Source organism: Vigna radiata, unplaced genomic scaffold, assembly GCF_000741045.1.
Source record: "Vigna radiata var. radiata cultivar VC1973A unplaced genomic scaffold, Vradiata_ver6 scaffold_319, whole genome shotgun sequence".
In the NCBI taxonomy this organism is placed as follows: domain Eukaryota; kingdom Viridiplantae; phylum Streptophyta; class Magnoliopsida; order Fabales; family Fabaceae; genus Vigna; species Vigna radiata.
In genome coordinates this window covers 133,215-142,798 of record NW_014542600.1, presented here as the reverse complement: position 1 = coordinate 142,798, position 9,584 = coordinate 133,215, and the positions used below count along the sequence as shown (strand labels likewise).

The 9,584-nt window shown below is 39.9% G+C and overlaps 1 protein-coding gene across 1 annotated transcript in view; it reads left to right on the top strand.

Moving 5' to 3' along the window:
* The window catches only part of LOC106780466 (uncharacterized protein OsI_027940), a 15,105-nt gene extending 6,066 nt beyond the window's left edge, over positions 1 to 9,039 (top strand). Inside the window, exons 4-6 of the mRNA XM_014668753.2 lie at positions 2,788 to 2,816; positions 2,913 to 2,958; positions 8,607 to 9,039. Coding sequence (XP_014524239.1) covers positions 2,788 to 2,816; positions 2,913 to 2,958; positions 8,607 to 8,638 — 107 coding nt within the window. The 3' untranslated portion in view covers positions 8,639 to 9,039. The remainder of the gene's footprint in view (positions 1 to 2,787; positions 2,817 to 2,912; positions 2,959 to 8,606) is intronic.
* The last annotated feature ends 545 nt before the right edge of the window (positions 9,040 to 9,584 follow it).

Genomic DNA, 9,584 nt, shown 5'->3' with positions numbered 1-9,584 from the left:
ATGAATATTCAAGATGTACTTGGGTTTATCTTATGAAAAATCGTTCTGAATTGTTAGCTATGTTTACATCTTTTTTGAATGAAATCAAGAATCAATTTGGTCAAGTAATCAAAATATTAAGAAGTGATAATGTAAAAGAGTATTTCTCATCCCCCTTTTCTGCCATCTTGAATTTCTAGCATGGTATCAGAGCTATGGTTAGAGCCTATCCTAGCGATATTTGTTGGGCATATTGTTCCACTCGTTATTGGACCGTTATCGGACCACCCATTAATATCTAGTCTCACACTCGAGTTGTATATACCTTGGCGTGAGGGGGGTGTGTTGGAAGTCCCACATCGACTAGAGATAAGGTCGATTTATAATATATAAGTGGGGTGCAGACCTCACCTTACAAGCCGGTTTTGTGGGGTTGAGTTAGGCCTAGAACTCAATTTCTAGCAAGGATGAAGAGCTGATCTTGACGCAAGTGATGGTTGTCGGAGAGGGTCGCGATGAGCCGCCAAGCAAGGTGGCAAATGGATAGAGTCACGACTTTGAGCAGTGTGTGAGGGAGTGTGGCTGCTCTGATGGTGGCGATTCTTGCGGCGTGGAGGTCGCCTAGCCGATACAATCAAAATCGTGTGGTCACTGGTTTGAATTGAAACTCTGGCATAGAGGCGATAGAAAAAAAATTGCCTAAAAAATCTTAAGCTCTAGATACCTTGTTGAATATAGTGAAGAACTAGGTATAGGATTAATCTCCTTTGTGTAGAAAATATACATAGGATAATGTATATAATAAAGAAAATGTGGGCTAAGCCCAAATGCAAATAAATATGTAAAAATAACATAATTAACATAGCGACATGTTTCCCTAATTAACATAAAATGCAATATATCTAACATAAGAGATCTCAAAATCATTCATCATTTTCTCGTTCCAATCTACTACAACCTCTTCATCTAGGGTTCTTGCAAACCCTTTCTTCTTATGAAATACCGAACTCCCATCCCGACAGATGATATTGGAGGTAGAAGCTTTAAACCTTTAAGGTGCAAGTAGAGCAACTTCTTTGAGCTTTAGACAATGTCCGAATGAACTTTGAAGACTGTTTGAGGAGTGTTTCACATGGTGAAAGGGGTAGCAATTGTATGATCCTTAATGAATTGTTGTGCAAAGATGTTGCTTATTCCCTCTGAGATATCCCTCCAAGGGACATAAAACCTCGGTGCAACAAGTGACAAAGGTACTGTCTTGTCCAAATAGGCCATGTCTTGAGAGAAAGATATAAGATTTCATTCTTTATCAACCTTTGTGCAGCTAGATGGGGTAGGAAGGTTCTGGGTGACCTAATAAGGTCGGGTTAAACTGGTCTTTCTCATGAAAATGGGTCATCCATAATGATGGTACCTTCTGGAAGGTTAAGAAAGGCTTCAGAGGGTTGGAAGGGTGGTCAATGATTGGGTTGCCATGTGTCATTGCTATGTATCGTCTAGAGAGTACATATTGATTGGCCTTACAAAACAACATCTTGAACAATTCTGGACAAAAAAGTCTTTGATACTTGAGATATTTCCTTGCTATAAAAGTTGCACAATCCAAGGATGGCTTGGTCATATCTCAGAAAATATGCTCTAGGCATTGTGGGAGAACATGAATATTAAATGCTAAACTTGTGGACACACCATTGGATCTAAGTGTCAAAATAGTACTTGACAAAGAAGAACCATATTCTAACCTTGAGAATACCTCTTATTAGGACTCATTTTGACATTACATTTGCAGTAAACATAATAAGTCAATTTTTAAACTCTCTTCATCAAGATTATCGGGATGTAGTCATACGGATCCTAAAGTATATTTAGAATGCTCCTAGCAAAGGCTTCATTTATGAAGACAAGGGAAGTACTGAAATTGTTGGGTATTTTGACTCTGCCTAGCCTAGATAGGGTCACTAAGCAGACGTTTCATTTCAAGGTCAATAAGCGATAGACATTTTATTTCAAGATACCGTGTACTTGCTGGAATCAACTTAATATCTTGGAAAGTAAAAAACTAAATTTTATGGAAAGATCAAGTGCAAAAGCACAATAAAGGGTAATAATGATATTATTAGTTGTGAGCACATATAGCACAACTCCTCAATGAGCTTAAATTTGAAGCAAGTTCCCAAATGCAGTGACAACCAGACAGCGTTGCACATTGCCTTTAATTTTGTCTTTCATGAGAAGACCAAACATACCCAATTAGATTGTCATTTTGTAAGAGAAGAGGTGGAGTCTAGAAATATCACTCCTAGATTTGTCCACTTTAGTGAACAGTTGGCTGACATATTCACTAAATCACTAAGACCAAGTCACTAAGAGGACCAATAATCAATCATATTTATTGCAAGTTACCAAGAGAAGTAATATAATTATAGAAATAAGGCTTAGATCCTTGTCATATTGTACTTTTCCTGGGTGTTCGTCTGGTCTTCCCCTTTCCCCAACCACCATGTTTTGTGGGAACAAGTAAGCTGTTGTGATTGGTACGACTGCTTTCAGGAATCCTGATTAACTTCCTAAAATTCCTTTTTTCTTAAGATGCTGCTTATCTTATTCACTTTATGCTGATTTATCTAGTTCTACAAAATCATTTTTTATTCTCAATTATCAATTCACATTTCACACCATTGTGACTATTCTTAATTCCATTTGTAGCATCCTGATCTTTGTTTAAGTTGCTTGAGGATTATGATAGAGTTTATTACTTATTGTGAGAATTGCTCTAATCTGATTAAGCTTTTGTTGGGACTTTTGCAGCTGAATTGGTATCTGATGATGATTCTCGGGTAAAATAATTTTTTTCAAATGCCACATGTAATAGAGTTACAAAATTTAGTAACTCGGTACCTAATCTCAATCAATGGCATCTTGTTCTTTTGCAGTTTGTTGGTCAAGATGAGGGAAGCAGTGATGATGATGGAATGTTGTGTGAGTGATCGATACCCTTGTATCTATAATTAAATTTTAGTGATTCTTTCAATTGCTTAGGGACATGTCTTTGTTGTAATATTAATATCTGTATGGAATATATGCATAATGAGATCCTTTAGACTTTAGAAAAGCTTCTCAATAAACACTTGTAGGATAGGTAAAATCAGCATGTGTACTTGTTACAGTGGCGAGTTTATAAGAGAAGAAAAAGGAATTAAGAGCCTAACTGTTTAACAGTTAGGCTGGGTGGGAAAAGAAGTGTATAAATAATTCTTTGTAACTGTTAGTTGACCATTTGTGTATAGACAGGTTCTTTGAACCTTGTGAGGGAGGTTATACTCCCAATTACTCTTCTATAGCATTCTATTACTGTAAATAATAGAAGAATCCATTCTTTCATTGCTGTTTTCTATTCTTGGAGAGTGTTCTTGTTAGGTTTAGACTTAAGAAACCTAAAAAAGTGGTTCAACCTACCGGATCGTGTTGTGAGAGAATGAGAGCGATGGAGGGGAGAATAAACGTGGTGGAGGGCCAACTTGAAGTGATTGAAATTATGGTGGAAGTAGTAAAGGTAGAAATGGCGGCATTGCGTCAAGACTCTACAACCATGCACCAAGATCTACAAGAAATAATGAGGATTCTAGGCAGAAGAGCATGAAACCAGGAGGGCCATCAATCCGATGGCAGTCAGGCGTCAGTCAACAAAAATCGGAGAAGGCAGGAGGAAGAAGTCGGAGGAAAAGAGGGGGACGAATGGAGGACCAATTCAACTAGAGGAAGAGTGTTGAGCTGCCTGTTTTCCCACTAAATTGGATTAACCGGGCTAAGAGGTTCTTTGAGTTGCCAGGAGTGGCGGAAGAGGAGAAGGTGCGATTGGCGTATGTGAGCATGGAGGGTAGCGCAGGCTACTGTTTCTGATTCTGGAGGGAGAAGGCAAGAGATCAAACGTGGGAAGGGTTGAAAGGGGCGATGATTGGACGTTTTGGGGAACGGAAAAAGGGATCAATCTTTGAGAGGTTGGCTGCCAATAAACATACCGGAAGCGTGGAGGAATATGTCCAAGATTTCGAGGTCTTGGTGGGTCAAACTGAAGGGTATTAGACGAGCAGTTATTGAGCTATTTTCTGGCAGGTCTTCAAGAAGATGTCAGGAATCGGGTCAGGCCCCACGATCTGCAGGAGCTGATAGTGGCAATGCGAATCGCCAAAGACATGGAAGATGTCCAAGGGGGAGTGAAGACATGGAGCGGGGGCGCAAGTCACAACCCGACATATTGGGGTCGAAGAGGAGGGACAATAACACGGGTTGAACCAAATCGCTCTTACTCAGGGTAACCAGGCAGAACGGAGAGCGTAGGGTCTGTAAAGAAGGAAAGCAACCAGGCGAGTGGGGTGGTAAGAGAAGCGAGTGCGTGGGGAAACGAGAGCAAAGGTCAAGGCCAGAGGAATTTATCGTAAAGAATTCCTCAAAAGGAGGGATGAGGGAAAATGTTTTAGGTGTGGAGGGCAATTTAGCCCTAGTCATCGTTGCCCAAAACGTAGTCTGCGAGTGGTGATCTTGGGTGAGGACGAGGAGGAAGAACCCGACGATCCAATGGTGGAACTGGACAAAAAACAGATGGAGCTGTTCGCTTTTTCGGCTGGGGGACTGACGCAACCAAGAACCATGAAGCTACATGGTCAGATAGGAGAAAAGCAATTGCTAATATTGATAGATAGTGGGGCAAGTCACAACTTCATAGGTAAGGACTTGGTAGAGGCATTGGGGTTGCCTAAGGTCTTATTGGGTGAGTTTGGGAGATGGACAGAGAATGAGAACCAGGGGGCGCTATGAAGAGGTGAAAATACGAGTAGGGGAGGTTGAGATAGTTGACAGATTCCACTTGTTTGAATTGGGGGAGTGGACATCATATTGGGGGTTGAGTGGTTGGCCAAACTAGGAGAGGTGACCTTAAATTGGAAGGAGCTGGCTATGGCATTCATCCAAGGAGGAAGGAGGGTGACAATTTGAGGAGACCCAACTCTAGCAAGGAGGCTGGTGGAGCCAGGGGCACTTTTGAAAATGAAGGAGTTGGAGTCTTGGATGCTTGTTTGGGAACTGGGCGAGATCGGGAGCAGTGAGGAAGAAAAGGGTGGCCAGGAACTGACAGACGAACAGAACCTGGAAATGGAGCAATTCTTAACCCATTATTCTGGGGTTTTCCAAGAGGTTGTGGGGCTTCCTCCTGACAGGGGTTTGGTGCACCAAATTCCTCTGAAAGAGGGTGCAGATCTTGTGAACGTCAGGCCATAAAGATATCCTCACGTGATGAAGAGTGAGATTGAGAATAAGGTGATAGAAATGCTTAACACTGGAGTTATTAGGCCGAGCACGAGTCCTTATTCGAGTCCGATCATACTAGTCAAGAAGAAGGATGGTAGTTGGAGGTTTTGCATGGACTACCGGGCCCTAAACCGTGCTACAGTGCTGGATAAATTCCTTATACCAGTGATCGAGGAGTTATTAGACGGATTGGGGGGAGTTCAATATTTTTCTAAGGTGGATCTAAAGGCTGGCTACCACCAAATTAGGATGGGGGCTGGAGACATACAGAAAACTGAGTTTAGAACTCATCAGGGCCACTACGAATTTATGGTGATGCCTTTTGGCCTCACCAATGCCCCTGCCACCTTCCGAAGCGCAATGAATGGATTGTTATAGCCCTACTTGAGGAAGTTTGTGTTAGTATTTTTTGATGATATACTAATATATAGTTAGTCATGGGGGGAACACTTGAAGCGTGTAGGTATTGTATTGAGGAGGTTGGAGTAGAATCACTGGGTAGCAAACTGAAAGAAGTGTGAATTAGGTAGAAGTCAGATAAGGTATCTTGGGCATTTGATTTCTAAAAAAGGAGTTGAGATGGATGAAGACAAAATAAGGGTTGTGCTGGAATAGGAGAAACTTAGGACGTTGAAACTTTGAGAGGATTCTTGGGTTTGACAGGATATTACAGGTGTTTTATTAAGGACTATGGGAAGATAGCAAAACCTTTGACTAAGCTATTAAAAAAGGGGCAGTTTGGGTGGAATGAACAAGAAAATAGAGCAATGTCGAGGTTGAAAGAGGCAATTACAACTGCGCCAATGTTGATTTTACTAGATTTTGGACAGCCATTTCACATAGAGTGTGACGCCTCTTGAGGTGGGGTAGGAGTTGTGCTTACCCAGGGGAAAAGACCAATAGCTTTCTTCAGCAAAGCTCTATCTCAGGCCATGTTAAACATGTCGATATATGAGAAGGAGCTCATGGCCTTGTTCCTAGCCATACAACATTGGAGACCATACCTCCTTGGGCAAAGCTTTGTGGTTCACACGGACCAAAGAAGTCTTAGATACCTACTCGAGCAACGCATTACCATCCAGAATCAACAAAACTGGATTGCGAAGCTCCTTGGGTGTGATTTCAAGATCGTTTACAAGTCGGGGGTCACCAATAAAGCTACAGATGCCCTGTCTCGAAAAAGGGAAGATGGAATGGAAGAGGAGAAAGAGGTGAGAGTGATAGCCCGACCTTATTGGCAAGATTTTGAGAAGCTCTTGAAGGAGGTAGAGGAGGATGAGAATTTAAGGGGATAATAAAAGATCTGAAAAGGGATTTCAATCTGCCTCGGTTCCTAAGTTGATTGAGGAATTCCATTTGACACATACAGGAGGTCACTCGGGGGTTTATAGAACCTATCGTAAAGTTGCCCAGTCGTTTTACTGGATAGGTATGAAAAAGGCAATCACCGATTTTGTTGTGAGTTGCCTTGTGTGCCAACAACACAAATACCTGGCCTCTTCTCCCTAAGGGTTGCTACAACCCTTGCCAATACCGAATGCCATCTGGGAGGAAGTAAGCATGGACTTCATAGTGAAGTTGCCCAAGTCCCAGGGATTTGATGCGGTGTTGGTGGTAGTGCATCGTCTCAATCAATATGCCAATTTCTTGCCTTTGAAGCACCCATATTAAGCTCGTACCATTGCCGAGGTGTTTGTTAAAGAGATTTTGAGGTTGCATGGGGTGCCCTTCTCTATTGTGAGCGACAAAGCCACTGTTTCTGAGCATATTCTGGAGGGAGTTGTTTAAAATGCAGGGAACTCGATTGCAGATGAGTATAGCCTACCATCTTGAGTCAGATGGTCAAACCGAAGTGATAAATAGGGTATTGGAGGGTTATCTGAGGTGTTTTTGCTCAGAACAATCAAAGGGGTGGAGTTTAGTGTTACCCTGGGCTGAGTATTGGTACAATACTAGCTACCAAGGGGCTGCCAGGTGCACTCCTTTCGAAACAGTATATGGGCGGCCTCCTCCTTCGTTACACAAATTTATACCAGGGGAAACCCCAGTGGAATCAGTAGCCCAGGAGCTACAAACAAGGGATGAAGCTGTGAAGCAATTGAGGTTCCATTTGGTTCAATCTCAGGATTTAATGGTGAAATATGCTAACAGGAAGAGGAAAGAAGCAGACATTGAGGTAGGAGATTGGGTGTATCTCAAGATCAGGCCACATAGGCAAGCTACAATGCCCTTTAGACTGCGTCTGAAGCTAGCTGCTAGATATTTTGGACCTTTTCAAGTCACATAGAAGGTGGGGGAGGTGGCTTTTAGGCTCCAATTACCCGACAAAACACGCATACACCTTGTATTCCATGTTTCTCAGTTGAAGAAAGCTATAGGAGAAAAAAGGGTGGAGAAGGAGTTGCCTACAGACTTATAGGAAGAAGGGTCGTCTTATTGGCCGATCAGAATTTTAGCTCAAAGGCAATCGCCACATGGATAGGAAGGAGGCCATCAGGTGTTGATTGAGTGGCAAGAAGGGGGAGAGAGATGGAACAACGTGGAAAGATGAGGTGACTATCAAGGATCAAAATATCTAGATTTTAACCTTGAGGACAAGGTTGAACATGGGACGGTGGGTAATGTTAGACAGTAGCGAGTGTATGAGAGAAGAAAAAGGAATTAATAGCCTCACTGGCTGGGCGGGAAAAGAAGTGTATAAATAATTCTTTGTAACTGTTAGGCAACAGTTTTTGACCATTTGTGTATAGACAGTTCTTTGAACCTTGTGAGGGAGGTTTCAATTACTCTTGTATAGCATTCTATTACTGTGAATAATAGAAGAATCCATTCTTTCATTGCTGTTTTCTATTCTTGGAGAGTGTTCTTGTTAGGTTTAGACTTAAGAAACCTAACAGTACCTCAACTTATTGGGAAATTAGATGAGAAGATTTCTGTTGAGGTTGAAGTGCATGCAACATAAGTTGACTTTTCTTTTTATTAAAACTAATTCTATGCATCACTATGAACTATGATATCTTAGTTAGACTGACACTCCATAATTCATTTTATCTCATTCTCTTCTCCTATTACTACTTGAAAAATTTATTCCAACAGTCATCATATGGGTCACTGTTATAGTGTGCACATGCATGGCACGAGCTGTATATCTCCCTATCAGTCCGGAAAATGAATGTGTACATTTCCTCAAAATTGACAATTTGTTAGTAGTAAATTAAAAACTACTTCATTTGGTTTTATTTATTTAATATTTAATTATTTATAATCATTTTCCATATTTATTGTGCTCTTCACCTCCTGACATGAATAATTATCATATGCAGATCTTCCTGACTTGGAAAAGGCTAGGGGATAGTAACTCTTATAGTACTAACTAAGATATAAGAAGCATGGGGAACATGGAATCATGTTGAACTATTCTGATAGGGGCAGAATTAGACTACTTTATAAGATGCACTGTGATATGATTGTGTGGCTGCCTTGTATATAAAATCTTAGTAGTAGTGCTTTGGAACAAATAGTCTCCATCTTTTGTGACTACTTGGAACCAATTCCGATTAGGGTTTCTTTGAAGGGAATTCTGGTTGCTTCATATAATCAGTCTAACGTTGTTCTAAACAACATTGTTTTAAGATTGGACATCCCTAACTTTGATTACGTGTCTTTCAAGATTTTAACTTTTATCTGAAAGGCCATTCTTCTGTTTTGTTTCATTTTTATGGGATTTAACGTTTCTGAAAAGTACTAAGATGGAAATGACTGCAATCTATGATCTTTTTGATAGTTAAATCTTTTGATTTGATGAATTGCATATTTTAACCTTTTGACAAAAATTATGATACAGGTGTTGGTAACTATGCAGAATTTCTTTCTTATTCATATTTGTGAGAAAAAAATATAAATATGAAATATTAACACTTAAAATAGAACACTTGACATTATATTGCAAATATATTATTGATAAAGAAAAATTATAATTTCACTTTTTTCTCTTAACTTATTTTTTGTCTAATTATTTTCTCTACTTGTAGGAATGAATTATAAAGAAATAAGTAGTTGAAAATAAAACTGATTTATTATTCTTAATGATGAAAAATACATTCTCATATCCTCTATTTGTAATAATTTAGTTTTCCTAAAAAGGAAAATAGGGAAAATAGGAAAGTTAAGAAAAATAAACTAAAATAAAAGATTATGTATCTATTTCTTCTAATCAAGAAGATTTTAAAGATATTATCTCAAATTAAAATACTCTCCCTTAAGATGGTAAATGAATATTAATTATTTTCAACTTGCTTACA